This window comes from Myotis yumanensis, unplaced genomic scaffold (genome assembly GCF_028538775.1).
Source record: "Myotis yumanensis isolate MYYU_CA2020_CCGP unplaced genomic scaffold, mMyoYum1.0.hap1 SCAF_14, whole genome shotgun sequence".
Taxonomy (NCBI): Eukaryota; Metazoa; Chordata; class Mammalia; order Chiroptera; family Vespertilionidae; genus Myotis; species Myotis yumanensis.
The window spans coordinates 13,765,981-13,789,805 of record NW_027223765.1 but is presented as its reverse complement, the minus strand read 5'-3'; the positions used below and the strand labels follow the sequence as shown (position 1 = coordinate 13,789,805).

General features: G+C 45.3%; 1 protein-coding gene across 1 annotated transcript in view; it reads left to right on the top strand.

Moving 5' to 3' along the window:
- Positions 1-19,664, top strand: part of TGFBR2 (transforming growth factor beta receptor 2) — an 80,087-nt gene extending 60,423 nt beyond the window's left edge. Inside the window, exons 4-7 of the mRNA XM_070391826.1 lie at positions 973-1,772; positions 3,341-3,482; positions 14,501-14,628; positions 17,002-19,664. Coding sequence (XP_070247927.1) covers positions 973-1,772; positions 3,341-3,482; positions 14,501-14,628; positions 17,002-17,181 — 1,250 coding nt within the window. The 3' untranslated portion in view covers positions 17,182-19,664. The remainder of the gene's footprint in view (positions 1-972; positions 1,773-3,340; positions 3,483-14,500; positions 14,629-17,001) is intronic.
- The last annotated feature ends 4,161 nt before the right edge of the window (positions 19,665-23,825 follow it).

The window sequence follows — 23,825 nt, the reverse complement described above, 5'->3', positions numbered from 1 at the left end:
TGTTCTGTGAAGCTACAAATCACATGCACACTGAAAAGAGGAATATGGGGTGAATATAAGGGAACTGACTTCCAAAGAGACCCCTCCCACAGATTTCTCTCTCCACCACCGCGAAGCTCAGAGCTGATGCTTACGGGTAGCCTAGATGTTGATCAGAACAGGACAAGTTAGAGCAAAGACTCTGGGCGCACTATGACGATCTCTTTGTTTAAACCAGATCCCGTATGTACAAGTTTTTGGAAGCAGGAGTTGTCATTCTTTCTATATTCCCAAAGCCTCCTGCAATGCCTTGAGTATAGTTAACACTCAGTAAACACTTTTTCCACTTATTCAACACTTATTGAGGCCCTGATGGGTGCTGGGTGTTGTTTACGGTCATGAAGAAGGCAAACACGGTCCCTGCCAGCACAGAGTTCTGTCTACTAGGGGTGGGAAGTAGAAAAAGGCAAATATAAAACCACTAAGTAGAGTCATAGTTATTTCATTGAAATTGGTACATTGTTACAGAGGAAAATGTAGGGTGCTGTGAGAATATATGAAGGAAAATATTTTCCAAGATTTCTTTTAGGCAGTGGCATCTAAGCTTAAGTTTGAGGGAAGAGTAGGAAACATTGAATGAATGGCCAGAGGCAGGGAAGACGAGACAGGTGCACACTCGCATCCATCCATGGAATAAAAGTTCACAATGCATTATTTATAAAAACTATACTGTTGTTGAAACATCTGGACACGTGAGGTGTACACCCACTTTCTCACAAAGAAGATTACGACAGCCCTTAAGTGACCAAATTTATGGCATTTATGAGCATTTCCATCATAAATCTTGGAATTTCAGGAATGAAGAAATATTTGACTTGCAAAAATAAACACACACCTGAAGTATCACAGATGTTGCCTCCCAGGTTATCTGCAAGGATGTACCTACCTACTCAACCCAATTCCTTTTCTCCTTTGTTTTGTTTCCCACATCAGAATATTCCACCAACAACCCTGACTTATTGTTAGTCATATTCCAAGTGACAGGCATCAGCCTCCTGCCACCACTGGTCATCGCCATCGCCGTCATCATCATCTTCTACTGCTACCGTGTCCACCGGAAGCAGAAGCTGACCCCGTCCTGGGAGACCAGCAAGCCACGGAAGCTCATGGACCTCAGTGAGCGCCTGGCCATCATCATAGAAGATGACCGTTCCGACATCAGCTCCACGTGTGCCAACAACATCAACCACAACACGGAGCTGCTGCCCATTGAGCTGGACACCCTGGTGGGGAAAGGTCGCTTTGCTGAGGTCTACAAGGCCAAGCTGAAGCAGAACACTTCAGAGCAGTTCGAGACCGTGGCAGTCAAGATCTTCCCTTATGAGGAGTACGCCTCCTGGAAGATGGAGAAAGACATCTTCTCGGACATCAACCTGAAGCATGAGAACATCCTCCAGTTCCTGACGGCCGAGGAGCGGAAGACGGAGTTGGGGAAGCAGTACTGGCTGATCACTGCTTTCCATGCCAAGGGCAACCTACAGGAGTATCTCACGAGACACGTCATCAGCTGGGAGGACCTGTGCAAGCTGGGCAGCTCCCTGGCCAGGGGCATAGCTCACCTGCATAGTGACCACACCCTGTGCGGGAGGCCCAAGATGCCCATCGTGCACAGGGACCTCAAGAGCTCCAATATCCTGGTGAAGAACGACCTGACCTGCTGCCTGTGTGACTTTGGGCTTTCCCTGCGTCTGGACCCCACTCTGTCTGTGGATGACTTGGCCAACAGTGGGCAGGTAAGTCAGACCTGGATTCCCCTTACCTTGTCCCTGGCCCCACCTACCTCTTCATCCCTAAAGTAGCCCTACCCTCTTTATACTTGTCTATATCCCACTCTCTCCTGGCAGGGTGCTAATGAGCAGCATTTCTCCTCCTATTTCTTTAAATCCTCCCCAATTCAGGACAGATAGTTTTCTTCTTGAGTCGATCCTCATTTCTCTTCCACTTGCCAATTATTTTTCTGTGCTTCAAACCCTATTAGCACTTTATCTCTATTTTTTTCCTCTCTTTTGGCTGTACTCTGTACTGCTAGTAGTCGTATTGTTTTGTTTTCCATTGTTTTCCATCGTTCTAGAAGGCACTCTCCATGGGGTCCAAATCCGTGCCCATTTGGTCACATCTACCACAATGCCTTGAACAGGGAAAGTGACCAAGGAGCATTTGTTCTGTGAGTGATGGGCTGAGTGAATGAATAATTCCACTTTTAAAGCATCTCGCAGAGTAAAATAGAAACCTGTTTAACTACGGAGCTATTGGGAAGTGACTAGAAATGACCAGCATCCTTTATGAATGACGTGGCCCCTTGTTTTCACACACTGGAAGCTTAACTGTGGACCAGAGTGGAGTCTCCAGGGCACCAATGTTTTCTCTACCCGGGAGGAGGAACGTGCTTCTGAAGCCTTTAGTCACTGCCCAGTCAGCCCCCTGGGTCCATGACTGCTCAGGCAATCTTGAGGTAAACATGTGGAAACACGAACAGATCAATGTGCCAGGAGAATGACTCATGCAATGACCTATTAAAAAGAAAAATGTCTTCTAATGCATGCCAATAAAAAACATTCTTTGGTTAATAACACCAGCTCACTTGACTTTCCTTAGATTCTTGAGAAGGGAGGACTTCATTATTACTTAGCTTTATAGGCGCTGCATCAGCAAGCATTTCAGTGATTCCTCCCATAGAAATAGTTTGGTGTTCCTTTGTGTCTCAGTGTTTTCATATTAACAGGCATCGTCCAAATGAAACTACATGAAGATCCAGATTTGGTCTTTTACTGGGGAAATATCTTCATACAGTTTCATTTAGTGGAGATTTTATGAAATTATACTACATTCTCGGCACTACAATGAAGATTCAGAGAGCCCTTACGTGACCCAGACTAATGGCATTTATGATTATTTCCACCATAAATCGTGAAATTTCAGGAATGAAGAAATATTTGATTTGCAAAAGCAAAAATAAACATCTGAAGTACCACAGATGTTGCCTCCCAGGTTATCTGCAAGGATGTTATTGTATAATATGGTGACATGTTTCATGGGGCTGGACAAGTCAGCTCTGGGGTTTGGCATTTCCTTATTTTGGCATGTTTTGTTTATACTCCTTAAAGGGTGTTCAGGAAGAGAACACCTATTTTTAAAAATAATGATATAAGCTCTACCTTTCCCTGCAGGTCTCCTTATTTTTAAAAGTGTTGTACTTTCTAAGATTATCTACCCAATGTAGGGGACAAACATCAGCTATATTTGGAAAATAAAAATGCGGTTGGAATGAAATAATGGGCCTCCATGTCTGTTTTTGCTTTAGGTGGGAACTGCAAGATACATGGCCCCGGAAGTCTTAGAGTCCAGGATGAACTTGGAGAATGTCGAGTCCTTCAAGCAGACGGACGTCTACTCCATGGCTCTGGTGCTCTGGGAGATGACGTCCCGCTGCAATGCGGTGGGAGGTATGTACGCACCCCCATCCTGGTGCGTGTGCCTTCACGCTGATGTCATGTTATTTGCTTCCAACATGAGACCAGGGTTGCCAAAGAGTGAGCCCCACAATGAGCGCCTCGTTGAGATGTGGTGGTACATAGCCATCCCAGTAGGATTTGGAATTATGCTAAAAAGCCTAGGTCTTTAAGCTGAAAGTCCGTTTGGAGCACAAAGCTTTTTATCTCCTTTCGTAAAGTATAATTCTTTCTCTTGATGTAGCTTCCCACAGATATTCGAATACCTGGCAAGTGATGAACACTACTAAGAATTATTTCTACTTATCAAATGGATACTATTCCAGAAAAATATCTGATTTTTTTTTTTTTTTTTTGTATTTTAATGTTACTCAGAATTATAAGGTCCGGGAGATGGATTTGACTCAAAGTTTACTTTTATGGACATGACTTTCCCTTGTTGGGAAAAACAAGCAGAATGGTGTGATGTATCTGTTTAGGTTTTGAAAAACTGAGCGGAGAGAGGTTATGAGGAATGCAGCATTCTTCAGCGGTGCAGGGGTGATGTCACTGTTTTAGAGAGTATGTCCTGAGCTTTCTGGACATGAGAATGGCTGAGGGCTACAGTACTTGATCCTTGCCTGACTCTCTTCTCAGTAGTTTCCATCAGGGTTTGATGTCCCAACTTAGAAATTTATGGATCAAAACATGGTCCTGGCTGACTGCTAAGTCAAGCCATCCTGACTCCAACTTTATTTTTAGCTCTTTGTTTTGCAATAATTTTAGACTTTTACAGAATAGTTTCAGAAATAGCAAAGGCAGGAAGTTAACATTGGTACAATACTCTTAACCTATAGAACCTATTCACATTGCCAAGTCCCCAGCAATGTCCTTTTCTGGAACAGAATCTAATCCAGGATCCCCCACTACATTTGCCGTCCACGCCTCTTAGCGTCCTTCAACTTGTGACAGCTCTCAGTCTATCTTCGTCTTTCATGAACTTGGTACTTACAAAGAGTTCACACCCGTTATTTTATAGACAGTCTCTCACGTTGGGTCTCTCTTGTTTTCTCATGATTAGATTGAGGCTATATATTTTGGGCAAGAATACCCCAGAAATGACATTGTGTCTTCTGTGTCTTGATCACGTGGTGAAGGGGGTGTCTACAGGCTTTCTCCCTTGTAAAGTAACTACTTTTTTTCCATTTGTAATGAATACATAGTTTGTGGGAAGGTACTTTGACCTGTCTCTAAAGACACTAAACACATACATAGTAAGGATACGAGACCTGTTTCTTATAATTCTGCCTGCTAATTTTAGGATCCATGAGTTGTTCTTGCCTGCAATAATTACTACTATAATGTTTTTCTAACAGCGATTCTGTTTCTTATTCCTCTTATGTTTATTATAGATATTATACTGTAAGGAATAGCTATACTTTCTTTCATTACCCCCTGTTACTTATTGAATTATGAATTTATATCAGTATGGAGTTGTGGATATTTATTTTAGTCTACGGGTAAGTGATATTATCATTATTTATTTTGTTGCTTCGATGGCCACAGCTTTGCTCACTGGGCCAATCTACCCAACATTTCGCCCGAGGTAGATTTGGGTGACATGCGTGCTGGCTCTGATTCTTCATCCTGTTTAGAACACGCTCAGCCAATTTCCCAGGATGGGCCCAGGTCACCCCCTCCCCCTGAGCCCTTTGCTGTACCCTCCCCTGCTCCCTTGGGGCCCTGCCTAGGGATGGCACTTCCCATCCGGCTGCCACTGTCATTTTCTGGTTTCCTGCCTGAGATTTCTTCCCCCACAGCACTTTCAAAAGTTGCTTGGTTTTTCCTTGCACAGTGATATTTGTTTAACCAGGTCTCAGCCGCCGAGGATCGTTTTCTGTTTTGAAAGCTTTGACAGTTCCAAAATGAATCCTTTAGGACGTGACTGAGTTGTGGAAGAGATGATGCTGTTGTCACTGTCAGAATAAATTTACCTAAATTCCGGCGTCTTTCCTGTCCTTTCAAACCCGATATCCTATAACCATGAGCAGGAGAGAGAGGGTGTCTCTGTGTCGTTTGCTCTGTCAGGGCAGCCAGCTCATTAGGGCCTCGTGTGAGCTTCCTGCCTTCGTTGTTATCAATGACTGAAGGCCTTTCCTGTTGCTGTTTGCTGAGTGTGGAAGAATTCAGGCTAATGGGGAAGAACGCACTTCACCAACTTTTATGAGGCCTAAAAACAGATACAGTGTAAACAAGTTTTCCCAAGGAAGGAACAGGATCCCATTTGTTCAGCTGGTCCCAGAGAGCCTTTCATAACCTCTAAGGTAAGAGCAGATGGACGGCTTTGGGGGATCCGGAAAGAGGCTCTCATTCTGTTTGATCGTCAGCCCACAGTCCTGTTTCTTCCATCTCTGCTCAGGCAGAAAAAAAACAAAGTTGTTTATCTATCGTCATTTGGGTCCAACAGAAAGCCTTTCACTCGGTTAAATGTGTGAACTCATTTATTAAGTCCTTTAAAAAAACACACACACACTTTTTTTTAAAGAGCATTTTTCTTTTTTTCTTTTTAGGTTGCCTTTTAAAAACCTTAAAGCCAGATTTTTATTTATTTATTTTTTAGCCTCGTCTTAATTTCAGATTTGGTTTTTACATTTCAAGAATGTACTCTTGGAAGGTACATAAAGCCTGAAGAGCAATGTGTTCCCTCCCGGCTGCTGTAGAAACACACATGTAAAGGCGGGGCTTGCTCTCAAGAAGCGTGTCATTTACTGATGAATCCAACTTTGATTTTGTTCTCCTTCTTAAAAAATTTGCCCATGCAGACACAATTCTTCCCTTACAAAGAAAATCGATAATAATTCCCTCCACTTGATGTCCGGCTTCAATTGATAAGGTCTAAGGGAGAGGGCAGGGTATAAATGGCTTTCCTTAAATTTAAAACTTCTTTTCTGTGACTTGAAATACAACACGTGCAATTACTACTTATTTTCATTGCCAGCCTCATTTCAAAAAGGAAATTCGGACTGTGCTCACCTTAGTTTGAGGAGTTATAAAGCAATTTTTTTTTCACCAAATAGGGCAACTAATATTCCCATATAGCTGGTTCTGAGGGAGAGAACATCTACCTGAATGAAGTAGGCTGTGAAGCAGCTGGGGACAGTCTTGCAGGAGAATGTGAGCTCCCAGTTTTCCTGCCTTGGAGCAAGTCCATTCTGTTCTCAGGGTTGAGCCCACATTCTTCACGTGGGTGCAGCCTGGCCCTGGCTTGCCTCTCTGGGCTCCTCTCCGCTGGACACTGTCTTCGTTCAGCAGTCATCTTTATGGACGTGTTTTAGGTCTCACCTCTAGCCTTGGTCTCATGCTGTTACTGGGACTGGGACCCTGAAATCGACTTGTAACCAGGCAAGTGCGGTTCAGCTGTGGTTAGTGCTGCAGGAAGGGAAGGCGGGGGGCACAGGGAACTGAATGCCCTTGCTGGCTAAAGGGAGTGTGGCTGTGGGGTGAGGCAGTGAGGGACAGGTCAGCTCTGGAAGGAAAGGTCAGACCCAGGAGTATCCTCTTGAGTTGCATCTTTTCCAGCCAGCCTCTCCTCTGTGCAGAGCAGCTCAGAGAGCACTATACCGGGGAATCCTCACTCTTATCAGGTGAGAAAATGCAACAGGCAATAATAGCACCATTCTGAAGCCAATTGGTGCAACCCCATTAGCACAAATTTCCACCTAGAAGCTCAAGAGATGGGTTGCCATAACTGAAGAGAATAGCCAAAGGCGAAAGGCTTTCTGGTGGAGGTGGGTTTGGTCATGTAATAAAACACCAAGGAATACTAGCTACCATGACATGAATACTAGCTTCATGGATTAGCTCATTTCATCCAGCAAGGACTCTTTGAAGTATGTACTATTTTTTTTTTTTAAAGTATGTTTTTATTGAATCAGAGAGAGGAAGGCAGAGGGAGAGAGAAACATCAATGATGAGAATCACTGATTGGCTGCCTCCTGCACGCCCCCTACTGGGGATCAAGCCTGCAACCTGGGCTTGTGCCCTGACAAGGAATTGAACCATGATGCTCAACCACTGAGCCACACTGGCTGGGCTGAAGTATGTACTATGATAAGCCCCATTTTACAGATAAGAAAACAGAGGCTTCAGGAGGAAAGCTGTACAGCCAGAAATCAAGCACTATCATCTGACTCTAGCCCACAGGTCCTAACCTTCCTAGTACATGCTGGCCTGACCGATACAGTACATGTTTAATAAATGGCAGGGACAATTACCATTATTTTCTTCGGGATGGGGGAGTCAGCACTACTTTGTGCATCCTGGCCTTTGATGCAGAGCCTTTCTGGAAGTCCCTAACAAGACAATTACACATTGAGGAATGTTCAATGATGGCCTCACTTCTGAAAGATTCTAGTGATTGACCTTCCTGTCTCCCCCAGGTGAATTTCTGTTTACAGAATCCCAAGGCTAGTAAATTCTGTAGCATGTTGCAGGCTCGGTGTCTTCAAGTCTGAGATAACTTCCTTATTCTTCCATTTCTCTGAAGATACATTTGTTCATTTATTCACTCAACAAATATTCATTGAGCACCTAATATGTGGCAGGCATTAACCAACATGCTAAGGATAATAGCAGTGAGTAAAACCAGCCTCTCTGCCCTCAAGGGACAGAAAGGCTAATGAAGAGCTAATATTTTAGAAAGACAAGTAATGAACAAGTAGATAGCCTATATAATAAAAAGCTAATATGCAAATTGTCCATTCAACCTGGAGTTCAACTGGGAGTTTGACCAGGGGATGGGGCCGGCCCACCAACCACCCTTGGTCCCTTCCCCTGGCTGGACCCCACCCTTGCACGAATTCGTGCACTGCACCTCTAGTATACTCTAACATCAGGGGTGATTCTATAAAGAAAAATAAAGCAGAGATAGGAAATAGACAATGACCGAGGGTGTTATTTCAGATACTTTGATCTGAAAGAATACAAGAGGAAAAAAACAAGAAAACAGGGCTTTGTAGTTGTTTGAAGAGAGAGCTAGAAAGGAGGAGGAGACTGGTGTGTTACTTTTTATGAAGGAGAAAAGTGCTGAAATCTCCATTCAGCAACGACAAGCCCAGTGACCGGCTCTTTTACAAAGAAATCTCTGTCCATGGCTTTCAGTTTGTTTAGTCTTCATGCAAGTGTTTGTGGGGTGTGTGGGAGGCAGATGAAGGCGGGGTGCCTCTCAGGGCCCCCGTTGGCGAGCACAGCAGGCACTATGTTCATGGCATCCCCAGCCAAAACAGGCCCACAAGCCCATCGACTTCCAAGTCTCTAGCCATTTAGGCCTTTGAATAGAAGCTGACACATAGCAGCTGGCTGAGCGGGTATTTAACAAAGAGGAAAAACACAACCCCCAGAATGGCTCCTGCGTGTACTGTCAGCTTGCTGCAGTCTTGTGAGACAAAAAGTGCAAATGCATCAAAAAGAAGGAAAAGAAAAAAAAATAAGAGGGAAGGAGAGGAGGACCAAAGACCAAAAAGACTGGGATGGAAGCACTTGGTTTTGCTGCATTTCAGGGGAGTCTTACTTGGAAGGCAGATATAAAAACTCGGGGGCCCTGTTTCGGGGAAAGCTGTCAACAACTTCTCTGCACTGTGAAGCTGGAGCTACAGTCCACGCAGCAGCTGGGGGCCAGATGCTGACTTTCAGAGGAATGGCTCTGCTGTGCAGAGACTAGCCCTGGAGTGCTGCCCAACTGGGAAGAGGGAGGCAAGTGTGGTTTCTCTTCAGGGCCTCCCACACATGCCAGCAACACTTGCATGGACACCAAACAGCAGAGAAAGTAAAGGAAGCTGCAAGGGCCTGGGAGTTGGGGGGTGGGGAGGGGTGGGCTTCTGTCAGGGACAAGACTGCAGGGAAAGGCAGGGAAGGGAAAGAAGTCAGAAAGAAGAGCAAGTTCTCAAGCAGTGAAATGAAGTTTCTTAGGAAAGGTGTGTGAGGCCCTCTAGGACAGTGGTTCTCAACCTTCCTAATGCCGCGACCCTTTAATACAGTTCCTCATGTTGTGGTGACCCCCAACCATAAAATTATTTTCGTTGCTACTTCATAACTGTAATTTTGCTACTGTTTTGAATCGTCATGTAAATATCTGATATGCAGGATATATTTTCATTGTTACAAATTGAACATAAAGCATAGTGATTAATCACAAAAACAATATGTAATTATATATGTGTTTTCTGATGGTCTTAGGCGACCCCTGTGAAAGGGTCGTTCGACCCCCAAAGGGGTCGCGACCCACAGGTTGAGAACCGCTGCTCTAGGAGCTCCTGAGGTGTTGAGCCTCCTATGCCTGGGGTGGGAAGCAGCCCGTGGGTGAGAGGGGGACTTGGTTTGAGCCAATAGCTGTACTGTATGGGCATCTGCCTTAGGTTGGGTGTCCCAGAGCCTGGAACAAGAATCTGAGTGCATGTAGTTCTTTGGGAATAGATCTCAGGAAATGCCGACAAGGGACCGGGGAAGTGAGTCATGAAAGGGAAGGAAGCCAATGAGTGGTGTGTTGTCAAGCGGGTCCCCACTGTGGACAACTGGAGCTTAACCTTGCTGGGGACTGGGGTGCCAGGTCAAACGTGCACCTCAGCCTCACACCACCTGATTCAGGAGGAAGCTGGGTGTTTATCTTACAGCTCCCATCTGTCTTTGGTCAAGGGCTGCTCCCGGGGCAAGGTGGGAGGGCGAATGCCAGCTCTCCCCGCGTGCATGGAAAGGGTAAGTGTAGAGGGGTGTGTGGCCAGTGGTCGGTCCTGTAGCAGTTTACAGTGGTCCCCCTTATCTGCAGTTTCAGCTACTGCAGTCATTCAAAGCGATTAAATGGACAATTCTAGAAACAACTCCTAAGTTTTAAATTGCACAGTGTACCGAGCAACATGGTGAAATCGTGCACAGGCCTGCAGAGGATGGGGATCATCCCTTTGTCTAGCATATCCACGCTGTTTACGTTCTCCCCACTGTCGGGCCCATCAGAGCCGCGGGATCATCAGATCCACTGCCTTGGCATCTTATTGCTTGTGTTCAGGTCGACCTTGTTTCACATAGAAATGGCCCCCAAGCACAAGAGTAGTGTTGCTGGCAATTTGGATGTGCCAAAGAGAAGCCGGAGATTGCTTCCTATAAGTGAAAAGGGTGAATGTGCTTGACTTAATAAAAACAAAGCGCGCGCGCGCACGCACACACACACACACACACACACACACACACACACGTTGGAGGGTGGCCCTGTGCACGATTTCAGGCATTTGCTCGAGTCTTAAAGCATATCCCCCGCAGATAGGAGGGGCTACCGTGCAGAGTAATGATGGAGGGCACTGACTTCTCTCATTTTGTGGATATGGGAACCGAGGCATAAAGTGAACAGGTCTCCTATCTAGTTCAGGATGGAGCCAGGGCAAACAAAACTGACAATTCCCCCACCTGTGACACATATTGTTAGCACTATTTTTTTTTAAGGGTTAAACTCAGTCTTACTCTCTAGGCTCTTTGCTTTTTTTCTTAGAGGCATTTCCAGATTTTTTGTAAAGAGTGGTTCTCATTCTAGGTTAGCCAGGTACAGCACTCATTGAACTAATCCCACTCACCCCTTAACTCGCTTCCTCTGCAGTTCATCACAGAAGGGAGGCCTGGGCATTGTTTGATCAAAGGCACAGAGGAACTCTAGACAATACTGCCTTAACTCTGTTGCCAGCCTTGCCCTGACCTGGTACCTGCAGCTTCAAATGCAACCGTCTCCTTTTTCCCCATCTCCACCACCCCCGGTCCTCCGGCTTCCCTAACCCCAGAACGGTGCAGTGTCGGTACATAAGGGCAGTGAGGAGAGGGGTGCACTTGGTCATCAGTGGTTCTTCTGCAGAGCTTGTTGAGGAATGACAAACCATAACATCCAACGGGTCCCAGAAGGGTCCCCTTTTCGAGTCCTCTGGTGGGAAGGGCCTCTCCCCGGCAGCAAGGGACACATTTGTCACGTTGGTGACAGGCATGTTCCCAGCTGTGCTTGTGCTGGGTGGGGGAGAACGAGGTTTCTGAAAGGCTTGGTAGAGAGGAGAAAGCTTCCTAAAAAGGCAAAGCCGTTCCATCAGAGTGACGGTAATGCCGTGGGCAGTTCCCAGCGCTCTTCCCGGAATCCAGTGCGCCCTTTGGCCTTCATTTTCTCAACTGTACAAACGAAGTGCTGGTCACATCTCTGAAGACTCTTCTTTAGCATTCTCTGTCTGACTCATTTGAAACCCTTAGAGCAGCAGTTCTCAACCTGTGGGTCGCGACCCCTTTGGCGGTCAAACGACCCTTTCACAGGGGTCACCTAAGACCATCCTGCATATCAGATATTTACATTACGATTCGTAACAGTAGCAACATTACAGTTATGAAGTAGCAACGGAAATAATTTTATGGTTGGGTCACAACATGAGGAACTATATTTAAAGGGCCAGAAGGTTGAGAACCACTGCCTTAGAGTATCTTTAATAACTTGTATTCCTTTCCTCTGTTGAGATGCAACACGTATTCCTTGCAAAACATGTAGAGCAAAGCCGTGGACCTGTGATCTGTGCTTCTCAAAGTGGTTGTTTCAGACTTGCGATGTGGAGGAGGATGGAAACGAGAGCAGGTGGTTAGTAGCTTTAATGGCGATCTGGTGTTGCCATGACACCCAAGTGGCATTCATTTTCCTTGTAATTCATTTCTATAGTGTTTCCTGGAAGTCTCACTCCCTATGAATCGGGGGCAAAATATTTGCTTTTTGTGTTTTTTTGTTTGTTTGTTTTTTGTTGTTGTTTTTTTTTAAATAAAGAAACATATGGCTAAGGGACAAACAACAAGGGGAAAATTTAAATCATTTTTAATCCCACCCTTTAGCCTAAGGGGTAGGGAGTTGAGAGAGATTTGCTTTTGTCTATCCATTTAGTGATTTTGTAGTTTGAATTATCTGCATTTTCTAAAATAAAAATACTTAAAGAAGCATTTAAGCAGGGATAAAAGATATGTAATTCGGCCCCAGCCATTTCGCACTGGTTGGGGAGTTACAAGACACAAGACTCAGCCTCTTCCTTGGGACTTTACAGTTTGGTAGAAGGGAAGAGAATGGAAGAAATAAATGAAAGCAGGCAAAGCAAAACTCAGGTCTCACCCCAAGAGCAGTGCGGGTTAAGTGCTATGGACCCTTCAAGGCAAAGTGTACGCACAGCAGGATGGTTTGTGCTTGTCTTTGTGTGAAGGGAGGCCTGCCTTCCACATTTCTCTATTTCCAACTATGTAGAAAGACAACATCTTGCTAGCTCTCCTGATTGGGTGAGGCTGAAGAAGATAAGTATGCAAGCAGGGTTCTGGGAAAGAAACCAAATAAACAAACAAGAGCAAGCCATCTATTCTCACAAAATGTCATTTTGCCCTGAAAGCTCCTTCACGTCTTAGCCTGGGAGGGCCAATGAGAGAAAATTTTACTCATTAAACAGGGTTATTTTGAAGCGATAGGTCAAAGGTCCTACTTCCTTGGGAGAAGAATGTTTAATCCAGCCTACTGCCCCCTTTTAGCTCTGACATGTTTTAGTTCTGGAGTTGTTTCTATCTTATACATTTTCCCGTGCCTCCCTGACATGCATTATTAACCCACCCACTGGAATTCGTGTGCTGTTTTAAGTAAGATTCAACCGGAGTTTAAACATTGCTATAAACTAGACAGGATCAACAGGTCATTCATTCACTCACTCACTCATTCATTCATTCATTCATTCACACACCAAAGCATTTGTTGGGAGCCTTTTGTATGGGAGGCCCTCTCATGGGTGCTGGAAATACAAGAATGAGAAAGAAACTCTGGATCTGTCCTCGAATGCTCACAGTCTAGTTGGGTAAGACAATGAAGCAGTTGATTATATTAAAATATAACACATGATAAAGTAGGGCTCTGCCCAGGACATCTGATCAAGAATGGCTTGGAGTATATTCAAGAAAGTTTCTATAAAGAAATTGATCTTAGTTGAAACCTGAAGCCCTATTGAGGGGTTACATCATGTCCTATTATTTTTACAGCATGTCTCACTGAAGGAAAATTACTTTTTAAGCTTTTGTTTGTTGATGTTATTATTAATGTTTCCTATCATCTTACTGAACAGCATTTTGAAAACTTTTTCTCATCATTGCTATCCTAAGGAGACTTTGTAGAATTTTTTTTTCTAAATCACTAATTCCCATGAAAGTATGCATAATATACCATTTTAACCATTTTTAAGTGAATAATTAATTCACTAGCATTAAGTACATTCACAATGTTGTGCAACCATTACCATTATCCATTTCCAGACTTATTTTTATCTTCCCCAACTGCATCTCTGTAATCTGCTAAATACTAATGCTCCCTCTCTTCACCCTGGCAACCACTGTTCTACATTCTCTCTCTAAGGATTAGTCTATTCGAAGTACCTCACGTAAGTAGAGTCATACAATATTTATCTTTTTTGTCTGGCTTCTTTCATCGAGCATAATGTTTTCAAGGTTCATCCGTACTGTCGCATGTATCCGAATTTCATCCCTTTCTAGGCTGAATATTGCCAGGAACTCAACACCACCTATGAAATCTGTTTTTGTACTGTGGACCATTGCCAGGTTACAAACCACTCTAGTATGTAAGACTGTTTCCACCTCCCAAGAAAGAACCAGTTTTGCTCCATTGGGGCAACATCACCCCATTGAGAATGCCTGTGTTCAAATGTAAACTTGGTGACCTTGCTGGTCTTGCGCTCCACTCTGTCTCCAGCTTTTAGCCCAATATCTAGTACAGAGCAAGCACTCAGTCATTGTTTGTGGAATATTCCTCAAGCTCCTTCTACAACCACTCCTTCCTTCTGGTTTTAACCCAAGATTAAAAATTGCACTCAGAGTAGTCGCAGATATATCTTGACACTCAGTGCCTCAGCGGTCCAGCCAGCCTTCCCAACGTGTTCCTGTTCCCCGGCTGCAGACACTCTTCTCAATGGCCCTGTGTTTGTCTGCTTTCTTAACAGAAGTGAAAGAGTATGAGCCTCCATTTGGTTCCAAGGTGCGGGAGCATCCCTGTGTCGAAAGCATGAAGGATAATGTGTTGAGAGATCGGGGACGACCAGAAATTCCTAGCTCCTGGCTCAACCACCAGGTAAGGGGTGGCTGTTGTGAGGGGAGAACCTGAGTGGCCCCTCAGGTAGGAGAGAATTCTGGGCTACTGGGCTTCCATCGGAGGGCAGGTTCCATTGTGTTCTGTGATCTCATTAGGTTTTGTTTAGAAAGAAAATTTCAATCAAGTGGGGTGATCCTGTTATTGTAAGTCCCAACTGGCAGGTAGGTACAGCGTTCAGAGAGGGCTCACGATCATCATTTGAAGGGCATCTGTCCCATTGTCCAAGGCCCTCAGTTCAATAAAATATTTTGTTTGCGGCCTCTGCCACTCACCTCTAGACCTTTACCTAGGGCAGTGGTTCTCAATCTTCTGGCCCTTTAAATACAGTTCCTGATGTTGTGACCCAACCATAAAATTATTTTTGTTGCTACTTCATAACCGTAATGTTGCTACTGTTATGAATCGTAATGTAAATATCTGATATGCAGGATGGTCCTAGGTGACCCCTGTGAAAGGGTCATTCGACCACCAAAGGTGTCGCGACCCACAGGTTGAGAACTGCTGACCTAGGGAGTTTATGTTTTGTTCCCTTCTGAGTTCCACATGTTTTCTTCTGGAAACTTTCAGCTGTAGAAGGAAATACTGAGCAGAGAGAAATCAGCAGAGTGTGTCAGCCAGCTGGGCTGAGAGGTGACTGCCTTGCGCCCAGGGCCGCATGCAGGCTGTGCACAGAGCTGAGAATGAAAGAAAGCAAAGAGGAGGGACATGCAAATGAACAAACAGAAAGTCTGTTTGTTGGGAACATCCTAATGGCTTCTTTATTTTTTCTTTTCAAGAAATGGTAGGTAAGGCCATCTATAGCAGGCCAGTCATTCTGGACTTATCCAAATTCTCTGTCGGGGGGTCATTCGGGTGAGGGTAGTGGTCAGAGAAAAAGAGCTAAGTGATCGGCTGTGAGCACACACCCAGGAGAGAGCCCTGACTGAAGCATGAGAGGGAGCAGTGTGCCCCATGTCATGGACAGAGCCGTCCTTTCTATGTGGAAAACCTCCTCTTGCCTTGGATGAATCCTCATCTAGTGCAAGCTGGCGCTGTCCCAGGTTTTCCCAAGGGCAGGCGAATGAATTCGGGTAAGAAACAGAAACAAGAAGTCAGGCCTGAGGGAAGCCAGATGGAGCAGGAGGCCTGGCCTGGGCAGGTCCTGGCCTAGAGCTACTTCCCAGGGCGGAAGCTAATAAAGCTGAGCTCCTGGAATCTCGGGAAAGGCCTCAGGCTTTGATGATAGGTGACTGTTAGGCATTAACTCTGAAATCAGAAGGCACTGGTGTTGTCCCTTTCCAACACGCCTCCTAAACTGTACAGTTCTTGTAATGAAGCCATGATTCATGATTATAAAATTCTGGAAAGAATTTGCATAATACATTTTTCCCCTTAATGAGATTTGTTGCCCTATTGATTTCAAGTTAATGCTTAATATTTAATTTAATTTACTGCCTGTAATTACAGTGTCAGAATAAAATAAATGTTACTTGTGTACCAACAATAACACTCCACTCTTAACACGGCCATCAATCAATACCGTCAATTAGGTGAATTATACAATTAATCCAACATCATGAACGTGATCCCCGGCAGGGCAGGGAGGGGTTCTGAGGTGTGATAGGAAAGTTACAAGTAGGGGGAGCGTGCTGGTTCTCAGGGCAGTGCTGGATTCATCTGTTCCACCAGGCTCACCTGGTGAGTAGTCCCCACAGATAACAGTGTTGAGCCTAATTGTTCAGGGCACACTCCTTCTGCCTACAGGCTATCTGTTTAACCCCAGGCCTGCTTTATTTCCCACAAGGACTTGAAATAATAGCAAAAATATTTGCAATGCAAAGTAAACATTCAGGCCCTGGAAAAAGACCCTCCCCAGGGTATTGGGCAGCATTTTCTGGAAGTGCCTTTTGAATGGGGCCATTATGGGGTCAGGTTGAACCCTCTGAAAAGGCCTAGAATCAAAAACAACTGTTTCTCGCAGGGCCCAGCCTAACGCTGGGGAGGAGTGGGGCAGCTCTGACTGGTATTTGGTCCTGTGATATGGTCCGGGGGCACTTCCTGGGAATTCTCAGGACCCCAGAAGCCTACTGAGGGTCCTTGTGCTGTCTCTCCATTTCACGACTTATTGTGATCAAAAGGCAGCAGAGCAGACAGGTCCAACAGGTGTCCAGAGCTATGCACACCCCCCTGCACAGCCCCCTCGGTCTGCATGCCACTGGCTGGCCTCGCACTGTGAGCGCTCGGTCGAAACGGGTTCAATGCACGGGCTCTTTCCCACCTGGCCTGCACTGCAGGAACAAAGACCATCTGGCCCTCCGTGGAGCCCAGCGACAGCCCTGCTCATGTTGCCTGTGGACTTCTCCTCCTCTGCAGGGCATCCAGATGGTGTGTGAGACTCTGACTGAGTGCTGGGACCACGACCCAGAAGCCCGGCTCACGGCCCAGTGTGTGGCTGAGCGCTTCAGTGAGCTGGAGCACCTGGACAGACTCTCGGGGAGGAGCTGCTCCGAGGAGAAGATTCCCGAAGATGGCTCGCTGGGCACCACCAAATAGCTCTTCCAGGGCAGGCTGGGCCAAGTCCAAAGAACTAAGCCGACGGATGCTTCCTGGAAAACCAGGGCTCACTCCCCTCCCTGGAAGCGATGGGACTGAGCAGAAACAGCTGGCCGGGGTGGGTGACATGAAGCATTCTATGCCTTTGACGTTGTCATAGGATAAGCTGTGTTAGCAGTTCCTCAGGAAATGAGATTGACTTTTACAATAGCTAATAACATTTGCACTTTATTAATGCCTGTATATAAATATGGAATAGCTATGTTTTATATATATATCTATATATGTCTATATCTATATATACAGCCATACTCTGGAAAGAGATAAAGAAAAAGATCTAGTATTCCTAGGAAAATGGTTTGATTGGAGAGCTCCAGAGCTGAGCACAGAAGAAGGGATCCATGACAACATTAGCACTTGACAATCACACGAGGGATGGGTGGTTCTCTGACTACATGGGGGGAGGGTGGGGCTGGCATTAGGAGAGAGGCTCCGTGTCCCACAATCTGCTATGGCCACGATGCACTCGCTTCTGCAAAATCATTCCCTGTGTGCGGGCCCTCATCTGTCCATGGAGCTACTTAAGAGCCCCACTGTTTGGGGACCAGATCCTGGGGCTCCTTGTGCCATTGTTTCTCCTGGACTGTTCACTTGAGCTTCAGGCCCCACATCTGGCTTGTGAACCACCTTCCTCAACTAGCGCAGAAATGTGGTCCCATCTCGAATAGTTTATATATTCTCGAGCCCCATTTTTGCCTTCATTGGCTGCAGAAAAGTCAGGAAAAATTTCCTTGTCCATGAAATTGCTATGCCTTCTACTAATATGATATATATATATATATATATATATATATACATATATATATACTTTATTCCCCGCCCCCCCATACCTATATTACTCTTGTTCACTCCCAGCCCTCTCCCTTTCCTAAAAAGGATTAAATCTCCCCAGAGTTCCTTGTGTTTAATTTTTCAGCACGCTTAGTGTGAGTCTCCAGCTTTCTAAGCAACACCAATAGCTTGTGTCTCCTGGGCTCCTGAGTGCTCAAGTGTATCTTGGTCTGGTGCGAAGGATTTGAGCTGCGATCCTGCCCCAGTCGGGACTGCTTCCCCGGGCACTCTGAACACGTGTTTTGCTTGGCCAGCGCTGCGTTTCACAAAATTGAGCCAGTTTTTAAATATTTGGAGATTTTACACATACACACACAATCTGGATCCTCAAGTGAGAATAGATAGCAGATGGTTTTCAGTTCTCTCTGACCCACATCATTCACAAAATGAAGGTGTGGACGCACTTATAAAGCTGCTTCACTTCTTGATGTAAACATTTGCGCTTCCTGCCCACCCCCGCCCCGCCCTGAACCAAGGCCTCCTGTAAGGGATGTGCATGCAAGCATCATTCCCTGGCTGTGTACTATGACTGATTCCCTCCCTCTCCCCATCTGGTGTTAAGATTTGAAGTTGGCCTTTTTGGACTAAAGCGGACCTCCTCCGAGAGGTCCGGCTAGCCCAGGTCTCTATTGTCTCTATATTAAGAGTTTCCTTTCCCTCTGTATTATGGAGGGGAGTCCTTTCCTCTAAGAAGCTTTCTTCATGATCTTCTTATCTCACCAGCCTTCCCAACATTGCAGATGCTCCTAGTGAGGATTCAAAGGTGGGACACAGGAGTCCTGTTTGAAGTTAGGAAATCCGCGTGGACGAGAACAAAATGAGCTTTAATACTCCATAGGAAACTTGTTCTTCCACAAACAAGTGTCAATGCTGCAAATAATCTTTTTTTTTTTTTTTTAAGCTACTTATTTTCTGCCAAATATAGGAATGTTAGAGACTTCGCAGTGAGCAAAGCAGCTCTGTGGATTTTGGACGATCTCATCTCATTGGGGTTTTAGCAGACATACTGAAGTTTGGAGTAGGTGGAACTTCTAGGCACCCTGTCCCGTGGGGGGGAGGGGGGAGGGAGGGAAGAGGGAGTATGAGGGGCTGAAACTTGAGGACAGGTTAACTACAATACATGGGAAGTGCCCAGAAATTCCGAGCACTTTAAGGCTTGTTGACACCGCTCAATAGCTGTTGCTCATTGACCTCTAGTGGCGAATTTCTAGAATACTGGTCCATTAACGATTCCAAAGAGCTTTATCACTTCTGGGTCATCATCAGCATAAACTGGAATGTAGAATCAGATGATACTGTGGCTTGATTTGTTTATGTTTTTTTTTCTTATTCAAGAAGAAGACCAAGGAATAATCTGTAGTTCCTAAAAATACTGACTTTTTTTTTTTTTTTTACTACTCTACATAAAGGGAAAGTTTTATTCTTTTATGGAACACTTCAGCCATACTCAATGTATTAAAATAGGAATGTGAATGCTATATACTCTTTTTATATCAAATGTCTCAAGCACTTATTTTCATACTGTGCATCGTTCGTCTTTTATATAAATAAAATGTTTATTAGATTGAATAAAGCGAAAGTACTCAGGTCAGCTTCTTGTCTCCTGTTCCTATTCATAGTAGCCAAGCCCTGTAGCCTCACTTGGTTATTTTGCAGTTTATGTAGAAAAATATCACAAGACATAATCCTCTCCAACTTTTCCATTCACATCCTTCTTCAACTAGCAGCCCTCAGGTCCCCTTAAAAAAAAAAGCATTCATAGCAGCAGTTCAATAACATGAGATGCAGCCGACTCTGTGTGTGGCCTACCTGTTCCCAGGACCCTGGCAGGTCCCTCTGCATCCCCTGGCTGCTGTCTTAGCCAGTTCCCCTCTCCCCACCGTCCAGGGAGCTGCCTCCATCCCCATGACTGCTTCTCCCAGGGCGTGGCGCAGCCAAAGTTGCTGCTTAAGAGCACGTGCCTCTTTCTTCTATTTCCGCCTTTCTCTACACGAGCAGCTGGCTGATGACTATCTTCAACTTCTGCCAGATGTCATGCTTCGTTGCTCTTCCTTTCTACCCAGCCACAGTGTCCCACCTGAGGCTTGTAACCAGCTTATCTGCATCTCCAGGCAAATGTACCCTGGGCAGTTGGCTCAAGGTCATTGCTTTCCGGTGACAAAGCATGTGTGGTTTTTCTGCCCCAACTTGAAGCTTTCTCTTTTGGAATCAGACATCCTGTGGCTTCTTCCGAATAATCAGCTGGGTGCTAAATGGTTAAGGTTCTGCAGCGTTAAGAAGGTCGTGCCTACCTCAGGGCTTCTAAACCTCAGCACTACTGACATTCTGTGTTAGATGATTGTTTGGGGAGAGGCCTGTCCCTTGCACTGTAGGTTGTATAATAGCATCCCTGACCTCTGCCGCTAGATACCAGTAGCAGTTGTGGCAACCAAATATGTCACCATTATTGCCAAATGTCTTCTGGGGGAGACAGAAACTGCTCTAGCAGAGAATCACTGAGCTAGAGGATGATGTGGTCCCACACTACTGTGGGCATTAGAGACATATCTGAGCGAGTAATTGGCAATTTTAGTGGTTACTAATTTTAATAGTTACCTGCTCCTCCATTTGCCAGCTATTTGACCTGGGCAAGTGACATAACCTTTCCATGCCTCAGTTCCTAATGGGATCTTATGCGCCTCCACCTATTCAGGATACTGTTGTGACAGGAAATATATGCAAGGCTCTGGGAGTTGTGTCTTGACCTTGGAAAGCCTTCCTACGGCCAATTTTAAGTTGGTGTAGTCTGCCAAGGGCTGCTTTCCCAAAGCAGGTTTCAAGGTAACCCGAGAGAGCATTCACCGCCCAGAGGAGAACCGGGCATGTGCCGCAGGCCTGCCCATGAGGAAGGCCCTGTCCTAAGAGGATCGATCCCCTGGGGCGAACTCTCCTTCACCTGTAGCAGCAGATTCTATCCTCCACCAGCTCCACAAGCTGGACAGCGTGCCCGTTTTACAGATGAGAAACCATGCCCGGAGGACTCCAGGAAGAAGCCTCCGATCTCCAGGAGGTCGAATCTGGGTGCAAAGTCAAGTTGTCTTAAAATGGGAATTTGGAAGAAGTTGGAATAATAGTTTGGAATGATGCTTGGTTCTCTTTATTTATGCTGTCTCCTGTGGGAACCGGCCTGCCCAGTGGAATGAGGGCCAACCCCCGCCCCTCCCCCCACCCTCCCCCGCCCCGCCATCTCTAGGGCTCTCATTGTTCTCATCTCCCCGCTGCCTGTCGGTTTGCTCAGTGAGGGCAGGGAAGGTGCTTTTCCGTTTCTATTTCCCAACTGGCTCTCCATTCGCCTGGTAAGTGTTGTCTCAATTCTTGCTGAGAGAACCACTGACAGATGAATGACTGTGTGTGGACAGCATTGCCTAACCTGTGAAATGTGCCCTGGTATTTCAGATGGTGCCAACCTTAGAAAACATTATTTCAGTGGGTCTGTTTTTATTTGAATGTATATTAGGAAAAATAAACATATTACACCTGGGCATTCACAAATATTATTACCTGAAATATAGCTGAGTTTAAAAACGAATTGATCTGTTTTAAATGGACTAAGTACATGACGGTATTTATTCTTGGCAACTACAGGGGATATGAATAGGAATGATTGATGTTAGCTCCACGCAAGGAGGCAAATCCATGTTAATTGCTAACATGTATCGAGCACTCAGTAAGTGCCAAACACGCTTCTCTGTTTTATTTTCTTTATCTACTTTAATCTTCACCACACACTTAGAAGGTAGTCTTTCCTCCATATTAGAGACGAGGAAACTGAGGCAGATAGGGACAGCAAGCTCACAGGCCCCCAGGAAGCAGTCTTTAGGCCGGGATTTGAACAGAAACAGTCAGACACAGCGTCCACACTCCTGCTTGAACAGGAGATGCAGCTGTAGTTAGAGGACAAGGTGGAGGGTCTGATGGGCTGCCTCCTTAGACTTCAAAACAGGGAGGAGGAAGATGCAGTTTGCCCTGGAGGGGAGCGGTGGCCATCAGGGAGCCCCGGGAAAGTCATTCCTCAAAGGCACATGGACTCTGGGCTCCAGCCCAAGAACTTCAGCCAAAACAGGAGCCAAGGTCCTCTGACCCCCGGCGGGCTCCATTTTGCCAGGGTTATTTCAGTTCTCGCTACTGCAAGGTCAGGGGCATTCCCCGTTGGCAGTGAGACTCCCAGTGCCCTCTACAGGGAGCCCTCCCTCCCACCAGTCAGCAGCTTTTGAATGCAGGCTCTTTGTGCCCAAGAGTTTCTAGCTGGTGGTGCTGGTTTTTGTTTGAACTTCTCTATGCAAATGACATGCTAATGGGCAGCCCTGAGGGAAATGCCTTCCTTAGGTGACTGACAGAAAACCTTTCATTTAAACCCGTGTCCATCCTTTTTCACAAAAGTCACAGCAGTTGGCATCTGCTCATTTTGTTCATTTTCTTCCTGAAATGGGCTGCCTAACCGTTGCTTATCACATTTCCAATTAGGTTTTTTTTTTTTTTTAACTTGACTAGTTATAGCTCCAGACTATGGGTTTGGGGACACAGCTTTCAGGCCTACTTTGCAAACTGAGCTGATAAAGACAAGATTGTGAACTTTCCAACATTACATGGCCTGCCAATCAGCCTCACAGGGTGTAATTTAATTCTAATACACCTCCTGCTCTTTGGTGCATTTAAAAATAACTTGTTAACACTCTTCCTCTTCTAATTAAGCTAAAATTGCATACACTGTGAAAAGTTCTCGCCTTTTCCACATGCATGCGTGCGCACGCACGCGCGCGCGCACGCGCACACACACACACACACACACATCATTAAAAGTCACTTCTGCACACAGCGTGTGCTGCACACAGCGTCTGAAATTGCCCTCAATGTCTCCTCTCCATTCATGTCCAAGATGGCAGATAACAGAATAAACGAGCCCCAGTGTCCTAGGGCCATCCAAAAAGGTACAATGCCTTTGAAATTTATTCTCGTTTGCCTGAATAGTCATATCAACATTGTTAGAACAGGGACCTCTAGAATCAGACCCCTTGGTTCAAAGCCCATCTCTGCTACCGACTAGCCCTGGACTTTGTGTTTTGGATTCTCAGTGTATAAAATGGGGGTAATGACAGGACTGACCTGGGAGAGTAGTAAGAACAGAGTTATCAGAGAAAGACAAACACCGCATAATTTCATTTATATGCGGAATCTAAAAAACAAAACAAAAAAATAAACAAAACAGAAATAGACTCAGATACGGAGAAGAAAGGGATGGGTGCCAGACTCCAGGGGATTGGGGTTGGCTGAGTGAAAAAGGAGAAGGGATTAAGAAACAAAAATGACCAGTTATAAAAACAGTCATGGGGATGTAAAGTACAGCATAGGGAATACAGTCAATAATAGTGTAATAAGGATTCATGGTATTAGATGGATACTGGACTTACTGTGGGGATCACTTTGTAAGTTACATAAATGTCTAATTACAGTGGGGTCTTGACTTACGAGTGTCCCAACTAACGAACGAGTTTTTTGAGATACTAGCTATCTCTCGGCCGATTTTTTGCATTGAGTTGATAGAGTAATTTGAGTTAACGAGCTCCTTAATGAGCTCCTTAAGGAGCTCGGTCTTGGAACGAATTAAACTCGTCAGTCAAGGCCCCACTGTACTATGTTGTACCCCTGAATATTGTGTTAATTATAGTGAGAAATTTAAAATAAAATATTGCTAAATAAAAGTGGAAGGGGATAGA